The sequence below is a fragment of the Zonotrichia albicollis genome, chromosome Z, assembly GCF_047830755.1.
Source record: "Zonotrichia albicollis isolate bZonAlb1 chromosome Z, bZonAlb1.hap1, whole genome shotgun sequence".
NCBI classification, from domain to species: domain Eukaryota; kingdom Metazoa; phylum Chordata; class Aves; order Passeriformes; family Passerellidae; genus Zonotrichia; species Zonotrichia albicollis.
In genome coordinates this window covers 62008744-62027267 of record NC_133860.1, presented here as the reverse complement: position 1 = coordinate 62027267, position 18524 = coordinate 62008744, and the positions used below count along the sequence as shown (strand labels likewise).

Here is an 18524-nt window from a genome sequence, read left to right as displayed (position 1 = left end):
GAAAAAAAAGAAAAAAAAAAAAGGAAACAAGCCCTTCAAAGTAAGGACAGTTCTTGGACTGTTCTTAAAAGGGCCTGAAACTCGAAAACCACAAACTGCAGGTGAAAAGCTACTTCTTTTATGATGTGGGATACTTTGTTCCACACAGTGATTCCTTGGGGTCTTAATACATGACTTTTGCATTTCCCAAAATTATGTGGGGGAGAGTGGTGCAGAAATCACACATTCCTTTTTTTTTTCCAGTGTCTCATTCCATCTTTTCAGCCCAGAATTCAAGGATAGGCTCTGGCCTTCACATAAAAGGTATACAGCAGATGGTTTCATCAAAAGGAAAGTAGTGACTTCATATTCAGTTTGAGAATTTTATTAAAACCATAGGTTTCTGTTCTATACAAAACTGAGGAGATTTCAAAAAAAAAAAAGTATTAACGACATTGGAAACAGTGCAATGTAAGTGGCTTGTTGATAAAAAGCTCTGAAAGGTATATACAGGATTAATACTACACAACTGTATTAATGTAGAGACTGTCAGCAACTTTAGCAATATATACAAACTACCTTTACACTCATAAATATCTTATTTACAGCTAATAAATAACATGCAAAGCTAAATCATGTTTCCTTATGAAAAGAACCTTCACTATTTTGTATCCAAATTTTAAATGTGTTTGTATTTGATCCTGTATTAAGAGCTGTCCAGATATTTTGCTTCTGAAGAATTTGACTTTCAAGAGAAAATTGCAACAAAATGTGGAATCTATAGGGAATAAATCACTGTATTTATTTTTAGAGGCCTCAAATGCAGTGGCTCAATACTCAACCCCACCCTCAGTGACTCATCACATCTCTGCTGCAGTTTAATCAAATGTGAAATCAAATGTGAGCAAATTCAGAGCTATTAATATTCCAACATATTGCACTATTTAAGACTTTTATCCCCAAATATGCTAGCAGCTACAGTTGGAAATAAGAAACAAATTGTGCACATAAACACATACATATTTTTTCTTTGCTTTTGAGATGGGATGACATTGAAGAAGTCACCATCTCCATGTTGTCTTGCACATGCAGGAAAAGACTACAACACCCAGCATCAACAGCTAACATTACACTTCTCCAAATGTCTACCTTAAAGCCCTTGTGCCTCCCCAGCATTTTGCTTACTCTTTAGAAAGTCAAAAGAGGGCTACTGCACCTTTCAGCACGCTAGAAAAACTACGTATTACTTAAAAATGAGGAAGCAGACTGCCTCCAATATACCTATTTTTTTAAACTTGCAGCACAGCTAATTTGAGAGTTTTTCAGAGCACTCCTTCTTGTGGAGCACAACCAGGCTGCTTTTAATTGGCTCAGATCCTGCTTCCTGCTGAATTCCATCTCATGGCAGAAAACTGTGCAGCTCCTAGCACTGCGCCACAGCCAAGAAACAAACTGAGGTGGATCACTGGCAGTCACAATTCCATACAGGGAAGTACGAGCATCCTTGTCAGCTGTCAAGGGGATTCACTTGCACTGAAAACTGCACACAGCAGCCACGCAGCTGCATGACTGACACTTGGTGCCAAAGAGCAGAGAAACTGTGACAGCTTTGGCAAACGTGACGCAAGCAGCAGGGAGAGGGTGGAGGGTGGGGGGAAATATCTGTTTCCTGCATTTTCTGGTAGCTCAGTTCCTCTGCAGTTCCATTTTCACAGTGTTGAAGGCTAGACAGTTTCATTTGCAATAACTGAAAGCATAGATAAAATATTAAATGTCTAGATAAGACACTGGCATTGCTGCCTTCTTCTAGAGCTGTTATTTATTCCAGGGTAAGTGGCATAGAAGTATACAGCTTAACAGATCATACCTATTGCTAAGCAGCACTGGCATCTTCCCCCAATTAAATACATTCATAACCACAAACTAAAAAATTCATCCCCATATTAAGTCAGTCCCTGACATCTTCTAGTATTACACACAGCAAAGGTGATTTTTTTCACATGTGAAACCTACTTATTTGCTAAACACACACTTGAAAAACAATGAACTCTCTCCACTGAACTGCCTGAAAATTCAATTTGCCAAGATACAAAAAAAATAGTTTCAAATGACTCATGAAAAGAACAAAAAAAACCCACTAATCAAAAAAACAAAAACAAAAAAACCCCAAAACAAACAAAAAAAAACCAGCACGATAAAATAAAACCAAGTACAGGGCTTTGTTTCTTTTCAATAAATATTAAAAATTTTCTGATGTCAAGAAACCTTGTCACAAGGCACCATGATTAAGCAAAATTACCTATATCTTTTCAGCACTTCAAACTTTGGCAAGTAGTTTTGCAGGTTTCTTTTGTTTTTAACTATTTGGATAATGTATCTTTATGGTTAGTAACTTCATATGCTGAGACTTTTTTTTACAAAAAGTCTCTAAAATAGCTAGGAATAGCAGGCAAAAATCCAGCAGCAGATAAATATTTCTATATATTTGGTTCTGAACATCCAGTCCACAGGGATGAACAGACTCTTCTCCTCCCCAGTGTGAAAAATCCTTGTTCTTGTCACTTAAGCAGATTCATGAGCAGAATTTTCTTTCGAGGCTCTCTTGGTACTGTGGAGAAAAAAATAAAATATAAAGGTGATGAGGAAGATACTTGTTCCCTCTTGTCTTATTTTTGAGAATTAAGGTTTTAAAACCCCCCACTTAACAGGAAGACAAATAACATGCTTAGGCTTCTTCTGGCTTCTGCTTGATTTTATGTCAGATACACACACAGAGCTCTCAAGGCCTGTGCAGGTCATTGCCCCAGCCTAATGCCCGGCACATGTGCATTTTTATGCAGAGCTAGATCTCAGTCCAGAAGCGTCCCCATGAGACCATTCACACACAGTAATTGAACTAAAATAAATATAACCACTTCTCTATCTCAAACTTTAGTGGGTAAAGTCCAAAGACTGTCTCCACATCTAATCTGGGTCAGGGAAATTATTGATAGAAATATTAAAATGCACCAAAGGGCTATTAAACAAAGGCAGAATCTCTGACCCATACAGATGAAACTCTCAGGAATTCACCCACCTGATGGCTGCCATCAGAAAGCAGTGTGCTAAGAAGAGCACCTCCACACACATGCCTGCTCCATTCCTGAACCAGCCCCATGTTCTGCAGCCAAGGGAAGTGCTGAGACAGAGACACGCTTTCTCTGTGTGCTAGTCACGCTAGACACGCTTTCTCTGTGTGCCTCGTCTGTAACCCTCCACAACATTCCCTCACACCTGGCCGAGTGACCGTGGGAGGCAGTGACCAGAGCTTGCTCCTCAGACATGCCAACAGCCACGCAAGGATGGCTACCAGAGGAGCAAGCCAAGAGCTTTCAAGCTGCCAAAGTGGCCATAAGCAAACTCTCGTTAGTCTGAGCTGTGATGCTTTTGAAGCCCTGAGAAGACTAGTGCAAAAGTCAATTAAAGAACAAGTTTAACTACCACTCAAGTGGTAATAAAGCAGTCTAAAACCAATAGTGATTACTCGTACCCTCCTCTCTTCCTGCTGACGGGCTGCTGGGAGCATTTCACAAATATTGCTGCCTCTTCTCCCTTACTGAGATGTGAGGTGCCATCTCGAGAACAGAACACCACTCTGTGGAATAAATAGTGGAAAAGTCACAAGACTGAGCCAAACATCCCTTTTTAATCTTAGAAAGAAGACTGGTGCTTGGAAACAGTCTTTATACTTTGTCACGTGGGGCACTGCTACTTTGCAGGCCTGTGAGAAAGTTATTTTTAAAAGAGAATTCTGTAACAAAAGAAACGCTGTGCAAGAACTGGTAAATGAATTATACATGGGCATCAAAGCATAGCCATAACTTTCACTGATCCTTTGCAAAAAAAACCTTCTTGTGGCTAAGATAGCAGAAGTTCTATCCCAAAGTCTCTTGGATCTTTATTTACACCAGTCTTTACGTGAGATTTTGTCAGGTGAATGAACTTGGAAGAAAGCCATACTCCCTCACATGTGCAAACAAAGTAGGTTGCAATTTCCAGAAAACATGAGCACTCACTTTTCTATTTATCAGTACTTTCCCCACCCCTATATTTGTTCAGCTCTGATAACTGTTCTTTGATCAAGTGACTGACCTGTTTATTCAAAGGAGGAACTTATTATTATTTACTATACCATACATAGGACACACATACTCTGTTCTGGGCCCATGTTCTGCAAACAGATCTCATGTTTAGTGAATATGAGTATTTCAAAAGATTAATGTCGAAGCACTTCTGTTCAGGCCTTGACGTTTCAACATCCACGCATTAGCAATGTCCTGCAACAGTCACGTGTTTCAGTTTTCAACCACCATTCAGGTATTCAACCCCCAAGGAAATCCAACTTGACTAAGCAATAAATTCTTCTGCAAACACACTTTTGGAAGGATCTCTAAAAATCTCCATCTAAGCATGCTCTTTGTGACAAAAGCTATGCAAGAACCCAGCATGAAAAAGGAGGACAGAAATTACGAACACAATCACTGATGCTGGTTCATGGAGATACTCTCCTGCGTATTATAACTAACCTTAAGTAGGTACAACAGTTGGATACAAATTAATTACATGGGAGGAAGACTACAAACTGCAGATCCCAGTGGAAGTAAATGGCTGAACCTGGCTGATAGAAATGGTGGTTTGATACCACTGGAGCCCTGATTATCATTAATACTGTACCCACTTGTAACTGCTTAACATGTTTGTCCCAGTCTGAGATACCAGAAATCGGGGAGCACTGTCAATTAGAATTAATATAGCTTATAACAAATCAAAACAAGTTACTTTTTCTGAGTTTCCCCTGACTTCATTCTGATTCTCTGGATGTCAAATGAAAAGGGAGTCCACCAATCAGACCAGCTAAAGAAGGTGTCTTTTTCCCACTGCAGCTTCACCATAAACAGATCTCCAATATCCACTTCTGTGTAAATCAGGAAGGAGAAGGTCTTGTTTGAGGAGATTTCAGGCCTGTGGGGAGGAGAATAAGAAAAAGAAAAAACAAACAAAAAAACCACCTTAAATTCTTGAACAGACAAAGAAAATTGAGGAGAAATAGAACCTGGAATTTTGGTACTCCAGAGAAGGAAGCAAAAACACTTCTACCTTTTGTAGAGGCAAAAGGAAACATCCTTCTCTACCAAGGCTGTTAAAATCCTCGGACAGTCTGCCAGGCAAGGGCTGTCCTCACCTGTGCTCTCAGAAAACCCAGACACCACCACCCATAACCAGTTTACATTTGTCAGAGCAGGAAACAACTCCATTCCCTGGCAGCCTGTGTCTAGGGACGTACACACAAATTTCTGCTTATTTGCAGAGCTGTGAAAGCAAATCCCAAGTGTCCCTCAGCTTCTGCACTGAGACCTTCAGATGCATAAGTCCACTTTTAAGAAGATTTAACATGGTATAAAGATACTGAGAAAAAAATAAGAAAGCACTAGAAACACTCTTATTAAGCTGTGTCACAGGTCAGACTTCATGTTTCCATATTTCAGATGTCTTATCAAGAAGAGCTCCTGTAGGATTTGGTTCATTAATTTCCAAAGCAAATGCAACTCCTTGATCAAGGACAAGAGCAGATTCTGGGACCCTGTAAGATTAGTGCAGCTGAAGCCAGAACAAGTTTTTCAGTTGAGACTTTAACAAACTAGGCAAGACAGTACTTTGCAGTTGTTTTTGTAGCTACTCACAGTGTGAAAGCAATGTTCTCACTCTTGTCTAGAGTGCCATAGAGAGAGATCAGGAATGGCTGGTTTGTCTTGGTCATGTTAGTCTTTGCAAAGAAATGAATCTTGACCTGATAATGAAAGACTGAAAGAATACAACAGAAAATGCCATTAGGAAAACTCAATCTCCTAAGAGACAGCTGGTGACAAAACCACCCTGCCTCACCTCTGAAAATTCTAGGCTGGAATTTCCCAGCTTCACTAAAATTAATATATTTCCCTGCAGGTGTCCAGGGTACTATTTTTTTGCAATAATGTAAATATTAGCAAGCAAGGCAATTGCCATTAAAGAACACCTTTGCAGCTCTTGCAGCTAAACTTTGCAGCAAAGCTGCCACTATAATACTCCCAGAGTGTGCAGTATCATCTTCAAACCTGCTGTTGAACATATAAGGCTTGCTATACTTGACTTGAAACAAGTGAGCTGTGCCCTTCTCTTATACAGGAGGCTTGGTAAACGGAAAAAAAACCCTAAAAAACAAAAAACAAAAACAACCCACTGACACTGCAGGTCAGGAATGAGCCTTTTTGATTGCTGGTCCATCACACAATGCACACTATAAGAATACCATGGCGTACAGGCAAAGCTAAGGAGGAAAATAAAATAGTAAAATCCAACATTATTTTCCTAGCTGTAAGGAAAATATTCTCCTCCCAGTTTTCTTGGGCTTTGTCATTCTCAGACCTCCCACAGCAGCAATTAGAATCAAGAAGTGCTGTGATGCTTTAATGAGGGCTGGTCCTCCTCTAGCAAGTGCACTACCAAAGGCATAAATCTGATGCTTCCATATCTTTAATTAAGATGGTCAGCAGACTGAGTTCTGTCGATTATTTCCCCAGCAGAAAGAAGTAATCATTCAGATGAAAAACACTGAAAAAGTTCCCAGTTTTGGATTGGGCAGCAGGAGTTGTCTAACTTTTGCTACTGAGAAACTTGTTACAAAATACCTTTCTTTTTGCACTCTACCCTACACCTCGAGTAGGACAACACTCTTCTCGGAGACTTGGATTCAATGGCAAACCACAGGCCAGCTTCACCCCTGCTCACCACAAGCACCAAAGCAGCAATATCCTCACCAGCAGCACATGCCCATCATGACACAGCTGGGCACTAGTACCACTCTTGCTCACCAGTAAGCAAGGAGCACCTACCTTTATAGGGCATCTGAGCACGGGTTTTCAGATACATTTTAGTGTTCCTCTTTGTTCTCACTCTGTTGACCTTGTAACCCAAGTTGTTGCAGCGGTTCTTGCGGCAGCTCAGGCAGAGGCCCTTCTCAAAGGCCTCCTTTGTGTTGCAGCGGTAGGCCATGCTTGGCTTTTCTTCATTGAGGAGAGAGTCGATGAAGAGGTGGATGGATCGTTCATGGGAGCATTTCACCAGCTGATCCACATCTTGAAAGAATGAAAATGTGTAACATGTATACACATGTGCATATAATGATATTAATCCCTAAGCAATGCTGTCAACAGGCATGATCCACTATGGCAGAACTGAGCTTTACAGTATGACTTTTAAAAGCATTTGAAAGAATAGATTCCTGCGCCTCTCAGAGCTCTTTCCTTGCAAGACACCTTGCAGGGCTATTCAGGTTTCCCTCAGAATGTTATACTGTTTGTTTCAGAGCAACCTCACCTCCGAGCCCTTTCTCAGCAATCAGACGCAGTGCTTCTCCCAAATTGCAGCCCGGCTGGAAACCTCCACCGTTGGGATAAATATCAATGTGTCCAACAGGCTTCTGGATCCCAATGCTGCGGTCTGGAGAGCCTCGGGTGTAGGTGTGTAGGACATCCACAAACTCAGCATCATCCGGGGAGAGGCGAGTGAGTTCATCAGCATACTCAAAGGTAGGACCGGCAGGATCCAGCCCTTTGTGGGGCGAACCACAAAGAAAAATTGATATTATTATCTGCCAAAGATACTGACATTGATAACAAATGCCAAACTCAGCTGCCACATTGGTCTAAAATACTGAGTTTTTCTGCAGACATTAGAGATGGATCACCACTTAAATATCATGAATGTATACCGGAGAATCAAATGCACTACCTTGAAAATTGTCACTGTTTAAAAAAATAAAAGTGTATGCAAACACATGGAAGGAAGCCCAGCTAACTTCCTCAGAGCTTTAGCATTTCCAGTGGATGGGAGAAACAAGCTCGTAAGTATTTTCTCAATGTCCTTCTTTCTTGTCAAGAACTGTACAAGTTGTATCTGAAGTGTCTGAAGTATGGAAAAGTCTTGCTGACAACTCCATGCCAGAGGAAAAGTGGGAAACATAAGTGAGGGCTTCACTGTCTACACACCTAAGGGGAAGGGGATTACTAGGGTAAACTGTCAAGCTGCAGCAACACTAACATCAAAAAAGCCCAGAGCTACTCTCCCAGTGAACAAGTACCATCTGCTGTTCAGAGAGCCCCTGAGAGCTGGCTGAGGGGACACATCCTTTCTGCAGCCCTCAGCTGGGGACAGGCACCTGTGCTGCTCACCCACTGTTAGCTCCACACAGTCTGAGCTGCCTCCCTCTCAGCTGTGAGGGCTTCAGGGGCCACATTACATTGTTCCCTGTGCTTTTCCCAGGGAACAGTTCATCCTCAGCACCAAGAGCAACCATGGAGGAATAACAGAGGGTTACTGACATGTCAGTGATTTGGCAGACTCAGTGAAAGCAGCAAAGCTGCAGCTTAGAGAAAGGAAGGGCAGGAGGGACTAGCACGTTGGCCTCCTGACTTTAATCTGCCACCTCTCAGGACTTGACCTTTCTAGATGTGGCTGCTGCCTGGCCCACCTCCCAGCATGCCTGTGGATCTGGGATCACAGCCAGGCTCAGGTGAAAGTGCCAGGAGCTAGGCTCCCTTCTGAATGGTGCTCCCAAGCTCTCTCAGCAGCAGAGACACCACAGATGAGCAATTTTCTTGGCTTCATTTGCTCATGAAGGCAATTCCTTTGTCAATGAGATCAGTGCTAGTGGCTCAGCTCCCAGATGCTGGGTTGTAAACCAGCCCCAGAGTTGTCACGCACTCTGCCTTGCCTAGCAGATTTCTCAGGCTCCAAAATTCACCTTAAGCAGACATAGCAACAGGGAAAATACACGTCTTCCCCAAATTCTCACAGTATTATTTCCAGACTAGAATATTTCTTGAGACTGTTATGATAAACTTTGTAATAATCCACATTGGATCTCTTCTGGTTATCTGTCCAGTCTCCCTTTGAGCCCATATAAACTTCTTTCATCTACATCACCCCATGGCAGAGAGTTCTGCAGGTACTAAACTTGCTGCAGCAGAATTTACTTCCTGTTCTGTCTCAAGGGCTCCCATCAGCTGCAAGGAATGACGGCCTAGATAAAGACAATCCACTGAATTTCTTATGCTGCAAGAGATACTGTGACCTTTGCCAAGCCATGGTTTGGTCAGTCCCCACCACAAGCCCCCAGACTGCTTCTTTATCAGGGCCTACTCACTCATTTCTTGTAAAAAAGCAAATAAAGGCTTTTCACTCACCACCTTTGTTGTTATTTTCTGAATATTTTTCCAGTTCTACCCCAGAAATATTGGGCCCTGCTGTTTCATTAAATAATGAATACATAACCAAAGTACTGCCAGCAAGCAACAATTATTCTGGTGATTTTTCAGTAGAACATAATATTTCAGTATGGAAGAGATGCAACTCTCCACTCTACAGTCACGGGTGTTCTTACCAGTAATTCTGTTCACCTTCTTTTTGGTCAGATTCCCAGCAATCCCAGCAGCATGGGCACCTAGACTGTACCCCAGCAAGTGGAGATTGGTGAGAGGATAATTAAATTGCTCCTGCAGAAGAGAACAATTTGTTTAAAGTTCAAAACCAAACACAAAAAAAACCATAAGAAGACACAAAATAAAATGTTTTGTTAACACTGGAATTTTTGTTGGAGGCATGAATAACAGAAGAGACACTAAACAGTTATCATAATTTTGTGCCATTGTAAATTTCTTGATCTAACCTATTTATGGCCAAAATCAAAACTGAGAGGAATGCAAAATAAAGAACAGAACACAGGGCTGTTTATTTCATAAAGGTTTTCAGCCACCCTCTCCCCACCAGTTTCTGAATCTTCTAAGGCAGGGCACATTTGCAATTCCCAAGGACTGGCTTCTGTATATAGGAACCTGTCTTTCATAGCTACCTTTCACAGAGTCCTCAGAAATACTCTAGGCACACAGGACCCCACAGACCACAAGGTAAAGTCTCAGGAATGCAGTACAAAAGGCCTCTGAGTAGGAGACAGCCAGTAGACCAAAGCTGGGATTTTACCAGTCCAGCAAAACTTCTCTCTGCAACAGTTTAACTCCATCTACCCAACACGAGATGATTAACATAGCTGCATCATTGCTGTTTTGTCTCCTGTGACATCACATAGAATATGAGATGTGTCTCCATGTCTTACCTCCATCCAGTCAATAAACATAGCAACATCCTTTCCCACCAGCCTGGTGTAGGCAGCCGACACCGGGTAGTGCTGCTGAGCTCGGTCTAGCCAGTCCACCACAATGACGTTTGAGTCAGGCTCCCTCTTGTACAGAGCATCCACCAGCTTTGGGACCCAACTTTCATACATCCCTGTCACCTGTTTGGTTTTGGTGATTTTAATTAAAAACGGAGATGTATATTAATATTTCTGTGAGACGCTTCTGCTCAGTTTATCTTAAGTGTGGATAAAAGGGAGATTCCTCCCACTTTGTCTTACCGTCCACCCATGGATCACCACAAAGGTTTTACTGGTATGATTGAAGTGGCACTGTGCCAGGCTGTTCACCTGCCCAGGAACCAGGTAGCAGACATCCTCATCGGGCTCTGCAGGCGTCCGTAAGGAAAACTTGCTCTCGATTCCCTCAAAATTGTTTTCGCCTTCCTCTATAAGAGCACAAAAAACATAGCAGTGTTTTAGGAGTACTAGGACAAAGTCAGAAGGCACAGGTGCAATATTGGAGAGATATGTGGAACAGTCAGGAGATATCTGGGACGGGTGTTTTTCATTTCCTACAGCACTCAGTGGACACACAGCAGCTGTGTAAAGAGGAAATCAAAGGGTGAAAACTGCTCCCCTTCCAAGGTCCTGATAAACCAGTAAGAATCTGCTGAGCTGTCAGAGAGGTATGAACACATTTTGAGAGACAGTATTTTTCCCATTACATTAAGCAGGAAACCTCTTAAGTATCACAAGAGTACAGAAAAGGGCGCACGACAGTCACAGACAGTCATCCAGGAGAGCAGAGAGTTACTACCATACTATTACATATTTTGGTGGTGTATCTTCCACATCACGTCACCAATAATCACTGCTTAACAAGGCCTTTTATAACTCTGTGTAGTTGCAGTGCATTAAAACCTGTGAAGTCACCACTGTTTTACAAAATACTAGTTTTAAGTTTTGACCAACAAGCAGCAGGTGAGGAGATCAGACACCCATCAGAGAAACTGAGCTAGCAAACCAGAAGTCTATTTTGGAGTACATTTTCAGGTCATCTGATAACCTACAGAAAAATAAGCTGCCAAAAAATATCTTCCTCTGCCTGAAGCAGAGGGAAGGAGGATGGGGAAGGAGATGCCAATCTTGTACTGGAGGTAACAAAGTATGTCGTGGTCTGCAAAGACCACTCCCACCAACTTCCAGCTTCAAAATTGAAGTACTCCTTTTCCTGCCAAGTGACTTTAGACTTCATATTCACCATTTCTTTTGGGAAGAAATTTAAATGTCTCCTCTTTTTATGTCTGATTCAACTCCTAAATGCCTCTATGTACAGCACACCCTGTAATTAGCTTTTCAAAACCCAGCCCCCAGTTTGGCAACTTGAGTAAGGCAAATACTGATTGCCTGTTTTTCAAGTGCAGCTGAAGTTAGGCCAGCTCTGTCCTGCTCCATTAATGAATGGCTCCATACCACCATAGGGAACACAAATGGACAAGATAAGGACCTTATGCTAGGCATGCAAAACAGATTTCCACTCCCTTTTCCCATTGCAGAAGAGGTTTTCTATAATTGGCAGATTTGCATTTCCTGCCTGAAGTCGTGCTGCATTGCTCAGGTGATAAATAACTAACAATTCATTTTTTTCCAAAACAGTTTTTCTGGTCTTCTCACTCAAGCTACCATACATAACAGAGCACTGACTAACTAACCTCGGGGAGCTCTAAAAATCCTGGAAAGTTCTTGCTGTGCTTGGAGGATCACAAGAAATCAGGGTCTAACCTCCCTCATCACGTCTAAAACCAGCACAGAGCCTTGCAACAAATGCTTACACAGCAGTCTCAGAGAAACTTGTCAGCCATAATCAATGGCTTAAAATTGCCCAAGTTCAGCAGGATTTCTCACCTGTCAAAGCACATGCAGGAAAGCAAGAACCATTCACTGAACAGAGGCAGTACTCAGCTTTAGGTTTCAACCTTGACTGTGCTAGGCTAGCTAGCTAATCCAGGATAATTACCCTGAGGGCCCCCTTCCTGCCTCCTTCCTCCTAAAGAAAGGTGTTTTTCATGGACCTTACCCGCCCTTCTACCAGTACAAGCATCCACATAATGGTAAATATAACATTTTACCCACAAATGAAAGCTAAATTTACCAAACTAACCAAATGTCTGCACTTTTTCTCTATTTCTGCATATTCAAAACTTTGTCACCAACTGACAGTATAAAACATTTTTTTGGAAAAAATCTTTAGACCTGCATTATTTACTTTTTAGCCAGAGAAAGAAAAGTCCCAAAGGCAGGTTGGTTAAATATCAGCTATAACTTTTCACTTGGCTATGAATCACTAAAACCTTGAAAGGAACAAGAACAGCTTTCAATTGTAAGGCACACAATGCCAGGACTTTCAATTATGTATATTCCCTCCTAGTACAGGAAGGCGAAAAAGAATTGTCCACCTGCTCACTAGTTAATAGTGCTTCCTTTCATACCTAGATATCATTTCCCTTCTGGATTAAACTTATCTGATAATCATCCAAAATCTAAATTACATTGATATCCTGTCTTGTAGTGTGTTTTCAATTACAAACACATGCTAGAATTTGCATGTAAGTTCAGACCACAGCTCTTTTGAAAAGAAGCTCATAGGAAATTTGCAATTCAAAGTGTACCATACTTAAGGGTGCACTTGGAAAAGTGCACAAAGCTTAGAAAGATTGCAGTACAGTGGCACCTGCCACTGAAGATGTGTTAAGTGCTTCACACGTATTTGCGTGTTTCAATCTAATAATCTTTGACGGCGATTTGAGAACAGAAAATCACTGAGATACAGTCAGCACCAAGAAAGAAGCAGCTGCAAAGCAACAGCCCATGAGTTAGGGAAATGGCAGGCAGCCACTTTTCTCATTTAACTACGTTGTATGAGGATTAGAAAGTCAGAAGAAATTACTGTTATCATCTTATACCCACAAAAAGCGTCATGTTATCTTATGTCCACATATGGTCAGTTCCCAGCAGGAAGATACCCTTTGTATGAGGAAAGTGTGTGTGTAGTGGAGTTTATTACAGACTTCTTCACGGTGGGCTCATCAAGAAGATTTCCTCAGAATTTGCCTAAGTTTGGCTTTGCAAATTCTATACAGCTCTGAGCACTCACTCACCATAGTTTAGTTAATAAGATGTTTTAACTCAATTTAATTAAACCATGGAAACCCCCAGCTCTGAGCAGAAGATATCTTGTCTACACCTAACGTTGTGCTGCACACAAGCTGCAGTACCACCTCACATCCCAGCCCCTGCAGAACACAGGAACACAGTCTGTACACACTCACCACACAGATCAACACCTACATGTACCATGGCCTTAAACCTGAAGCAGAGAAGTTCAGCAGATCACTTCAGAAAACAAGCATTTCCTGCTTCTGCTTTCATACCTCATTGTATTTCTTGGCTTATTAAACAAATTATTCAGAACCGAACTTTGTCATTCATAGATTTTTGCCACAGACCTTTTCCTCAGAGATTTAAAGGGAGAAGTCTCCTTGAATCATGTCCTGAGCCAGTGAACCATAGGGCCTCATTCCTACAGTCTTACACAAAGAAGTGCAAAGACAGCCAATGTAAACACTCACCATAGTTTAGTTAATAATATGTTTTAACTCAAGTTATTTAAACCATGGAAAACCCCAATATAGGTAGTTCTCAGCATGTTTCTGAAAGGTGGACAGAAATTTATCTGAATTAAGATTGCATTTTTCATAATGTAAATACAGAAATTAGATATCAAGAAATATACATACGGATATTGAGATACTGAAGTAGGTTTTCATGACAAGAATGCAAGTCCCATTTCTAAACAAGGCTTTTGAATAAAACAGACTGGAAGTAAACACATGCAGACAAAAAAGAAATCCACACTTTTACTGAAAACTACTTTCCCAGCTATAGTTCAGCAAAGGTACAAAGGCATGTGTTGTGTATTGCCAAAGCTTCCAGGCACATAGTTACAAACACAACCACCTGTTGCAAAATAAAGTTTTCTGTCTATGCTATGTGCTCACAGTTAGCATGACCTACAAAGGGATTATTTAGGGAACTGAAGCAGAATTAAATTACCAATTCCAGATGGAGCTGGCGTTTCAGGCTGCATCGCCAAAACTTCACCGTTTTATCATGCTATACAAAGTTTTCTGATGCTTTTCTTACACCCCTACTTGCACAATATGAATTTCCATTTTTAAAAAGAAATAAAAAGCTGTCATGTGCAGCAAGGTATAAAACCTCACAGACCTCAAAGAAAGTGAGGGTAGGGGGGAAGCTTACAAACTGGAAGTCAGTAGTTTTGTTTTTCCTGTCCAAAGTTTGTGACACTTTGGACTTGCAACTTGTGAAATTCCGTTCAGTTAGGGACTCCTGTCAATTATCAATTTTGAAAGCATCCCACTGACTTTAGGCATTCTGACAGACCAATCAAGAGGATTCAGTCTCAAGTTTCTTTCACAGGAAGCCCAGGACAACTTGCCTTGACTGTGAAACTGTTTACCACTGGTCAGCTGAGTGGAGAATGTGCGTCTTGAGGAAGTAACAACATCCGGAATATTAATCAAAAGTTAAACTGCCCACATCACACAGATTGCCAAAATATGATAACAATGCATTTGCCAGAATGAGTGCACCTAAGCTGTGGTTTTAAAAATGGAATCTTTGATAAACAACAATTTCCTAGCATTATGCACTCAGAAATGGAAATAGCATTAGCTAGGTGCAAAGATCCTTAGAAAGTATACTGCTAGACTGTGTCTTCTACGGCCCACGGAGACACGCATGCACACACATGCACAACAGCAAACATCTGCACATATCAAACATTTACCAGCTGTAGTTAACTGGGCTAAATCTTCCATCAGCCAACACTCAGCATTAGGAACACCCATCAATCAGTCATACTGAATTCCTAAGAGTTCTGAAGCAAACTCACAGCCAGCTGTAGCAAAAGGCCTATATCACAGAAATGGTTATCATTTAATTTGATCTAAACTATAAACTGAAAGCATACTACTGTGTGCTGCAATCCCAGGAAACCTACCTCACGAGTCAAGTTATTGTTTAACCTTGCTGCAAAAATATTACAACTTCATGTTTATTTATGTATTCCTCAATGGCAGAGCCCTGAGAGTACGTTCTGCTTCACTTCGCAGGTAGGGCTAGTGGAAAAAGCAATACCTTTGGAAAGCTACTGGGCACAAGTTCAGAAGCTAAGCAAGAACCTCCCAGCTCAAGTTTTGCAGCTGGCAAACTGCTGTTCTCTCACTGTACACAGGGATGCCCACCCCTCTCCGTGGTACTCCCTCACAAATCTTTACTCAGCTGCAGCTGGGACACTTGCAATTCAATCCTGCAGATATCTAGCCACCCATCAGTCCCTCTGGAATTGCTGCAATTAGCTGAAGAAGAAAATGCAACCACTGTCAGACTTTGCAGTAATACAGAGGTAAGGATGCATGAGAAACTCCTACCATGCAAGTACTTCTGCACAGAGGAGATTCCAGCAAACTTTTAGGAGCGCTAGTGATCATGCTAATCTCCAGCACAACTTGAGGCCTGAGAGCCTCACCTCTGTGCCCTGTCAGAAATGCATTGTTTCTCAAAAGGCCATGCCACAGCTGCCCTGGTATGTCTACTCCAAACACAAACCATAGAAAAAGCCAGCAGCTCACATCACACAACAGGGTAAATATGCTGACTCTGGATTTACACTGGTAAATAAGGATCTGAATGTATTTCTAGCAATGCTTTTATCTTTTCCAGGACCAGCATCTTTTTCACCTAGAAAGTCCTTTTCTATGTTGTTTTTTAAATACTCTGGATTCTTGGAGGGCTGGATCACATATTTGCTGTGGTTTCAAAAAACTTTTTACTGTGTTGTGCATGGAAAAGTGTGGAACTAAAGGCTTGAATTGCTTTAGGATGAGCACACAACCTGCTTTCATACAACCTTTTTCTAAGAAGAAATAATGAAATTATTGGTAAGTCTGTGTCAAATCAGTTCCTGCAGGGATGAAAGCTTTCTCTGAGAAGACAGTTATTTTACTGTATAGAACTTGGATACTGTGATGAAAATTGGTTTTGATTGTCTCTGATGGCACAAGATTGGATTCAAAGCTAGAATACATTCCTTTCACTGTACCCTAGCACCCCATCCTCTTACTTTTGAATAGTTCCCTTCAACTTCCTGTACACAAAGAAGTAACAAAGGGACGCACAGCAGAAAAAAACAGAAGTTTTTATATTCCAGTTTAGGATCACAGAGCAGCTCTAGGAGCTACAGCCACCCTTTCTTCTAAGGCCAGAAACTTTTAAAGACAGATACTATGTGTGGGAGATCAGTGTAAAAAAGTAAGCCTGAGACAGGGCACTGCTAACAATATTTTAAAGCTTTTTTAAAGTTTGAGTAGTAGTGGTCTCCTAAAGCTAGTCAATGTGTTCATAACAGCTTCAGTTACATTGTGATTAATTGAGATTAGTAAAAATGTAGCACCATTTGCACATCTTCCACTTCCCATAGCTTGGGCAGGATGTCTATGCACGAGTGCAGGTACAACAGGCAGAGTGCGGACACAGCCGTAAGCGAACGGGAATAAATCACTCAGTTCACTTTTCCCCTAGTGGATCCTGTTCATTACAGGCTTAACTACATCTCGAACACATTACCACGATAGCGATGAAACTCAGCCTTGCCTTGTCTGGGATCAAGAACTGTACGAAGCTGGGATGCTGGGATAGATGAGCCCCACAGAAGAGGAAGCCAAGGGACCTTACCGTGGTGCTACTGCTGTGCAAATCCCTTGCTGGGGCAAGGAACTCTCGGAAGCCACCTTGTCTCTGGGAAAAAAACACATCCCAAACCTCAACAGGTCGCGCCACCAGCCCAGCAGGTTTGCCTGAGTTTCGGCTGGAGAACAGGCTCCAGGTCTCTCCTAACAGGATGGAGGTTCCCCCCGGTGTCGCTCTCCAGCGCCTTCCAAGCCCACTCCGCGACACCCGGGTCCCGCAGCACCCCAAGCTCCCCGGGATAGCTTCACAAAGGAAAGATTGCAAACTCCCCTTTCCCGCCACGCTTCCCCCAAGCCCCGTTTCCCAGGAGCAACAGGCGGGCCAGCAGCCCGCTGTCCCGGACTCACCGCCGAGAGCAGTGCCCCAGCGCAGGCAGAGGCACACGGCGGCCAGCAACGCCTTCCTCCACATCTCGCCTCCTCCGCGGGCACGAAAGTTTCGGCGCGAAAAGAAAAAAAAATTAAAAATTAAAAAGTCAGTAAGTAAGTAAGTTTTTTTTTTTCTCTGAAAACTTACGATAACTAAAACAGAAGTGCGGCGCCAGCCCGCGGAGCGCCCAGCACCACGAACGCCGCGCCCGCCCGCCCTTATGTCCTGGGCAATATGCAAATATATAAATAAATATGCAAACATGCAAACGACCCTGCGCGCCCATTGGGCGAGTGCCGAGGGACGGGGCGGGGCCGGCGGGGCGGGTTCGGGCCCCACAGGGCGCGGGATGGAGCGGCGCGGGCCCGGCTCGGCACGGTGCGCTCCCTTGGCTCCGAGCCTTCCCTGGGCCTGGCTCCCACCGCCTTCCCAGAGCCGTCTGGCCAGCTCTGTCCCCGCAGCCAGGACGCGGCCCCCGTTTTACCCCCGAGGTCCTTCCTGCCTGTGGCGACCTAGCTCTGCTATGCCTCTGGAGAGGTCTTCCTTCCCATTCCTGCTTTTGCACCAGTAAGCGGCAGCTTACTGCATTTTCTGTGCAGTGCTTGCAAGGGGCCTTCTGCTGTTGCCTTGAAAAATCTTTGCCAAGACCTTGTTTTGCCAGCACTCGAGGGGATACAAGTTTGGAGAAAAAAATTAATTCGCTGGAGATTGCATCTGTGCTCCTGAGAAATAAAAAATTGCTTCCTTGAGCTCTTCACCTCTCTCTGCGCTCCTCTCAGAAATGTGGTTTGCGCTGAGATCTGTGTTGGCAGCCACTGGGTGAAAGATCAGTTATGTAAGGACATTAATTTTATAACAGTACCGGTTTTCATTTCATTGTGCAGTTTGTTGCCAAAGGCGCAGCTTCATAAAGAAGCTTATTACACAGGGAATGAGGACTCCCTGGGTTTTGCAATGTGAAGTAAATGGGATTCACTTTAAGGGTAACAGATCTTTCTCATACCAGACACTTTAGGAGACTAAAACATGTCTGGTTATATTAGTGAGATTGTTCAATAAGAGATTGCTGAAGTGTAGAAGTAGTACTGGGTCACCTTTCCAACTTTAGGTTCCACTAAAAGACCACTAAGATCTATAA

The 18524-nt window shown here is 42.5% G+C and overlaps 1 protein-coding gene across 1 annotated transcript; it reads right to left on the bottom strand.

The window, feature by feature from the left end:
- Positions 1 to 348: 348 nt before the first annotated feature.
- Positions 349 to 18081, bottom strand: LPL (lipoprotein lipase). The gene is made up of 10 exons (XM_005486235.4): positions 17365 to 18081; positions 10466 to 10632; positions 10166 to 10345; positions 9437 to 9548; positions 7372 to 7605; positions 6888 to 7130; positions 5700 to 5820; positions 4798 to 4980; positions 3509 to 3613; positions 349 to 2587 (listed from the first exon to the last, which is right to left on the bottom strand). Exons 1-10 carry the CDS (start codon positions 17648 to 17650, stop codon positions 2542 to 2544), a joined length of 1677 nt encoding a protein of 558 aa, XP_005486292.4. The 5' UTR covers positions 17651 to 18081; the 3' UTR covers positions 349 to 2541.
- Between the last annotated feature and the right edge of the window lie 443 nt (positions 18082 to 18524).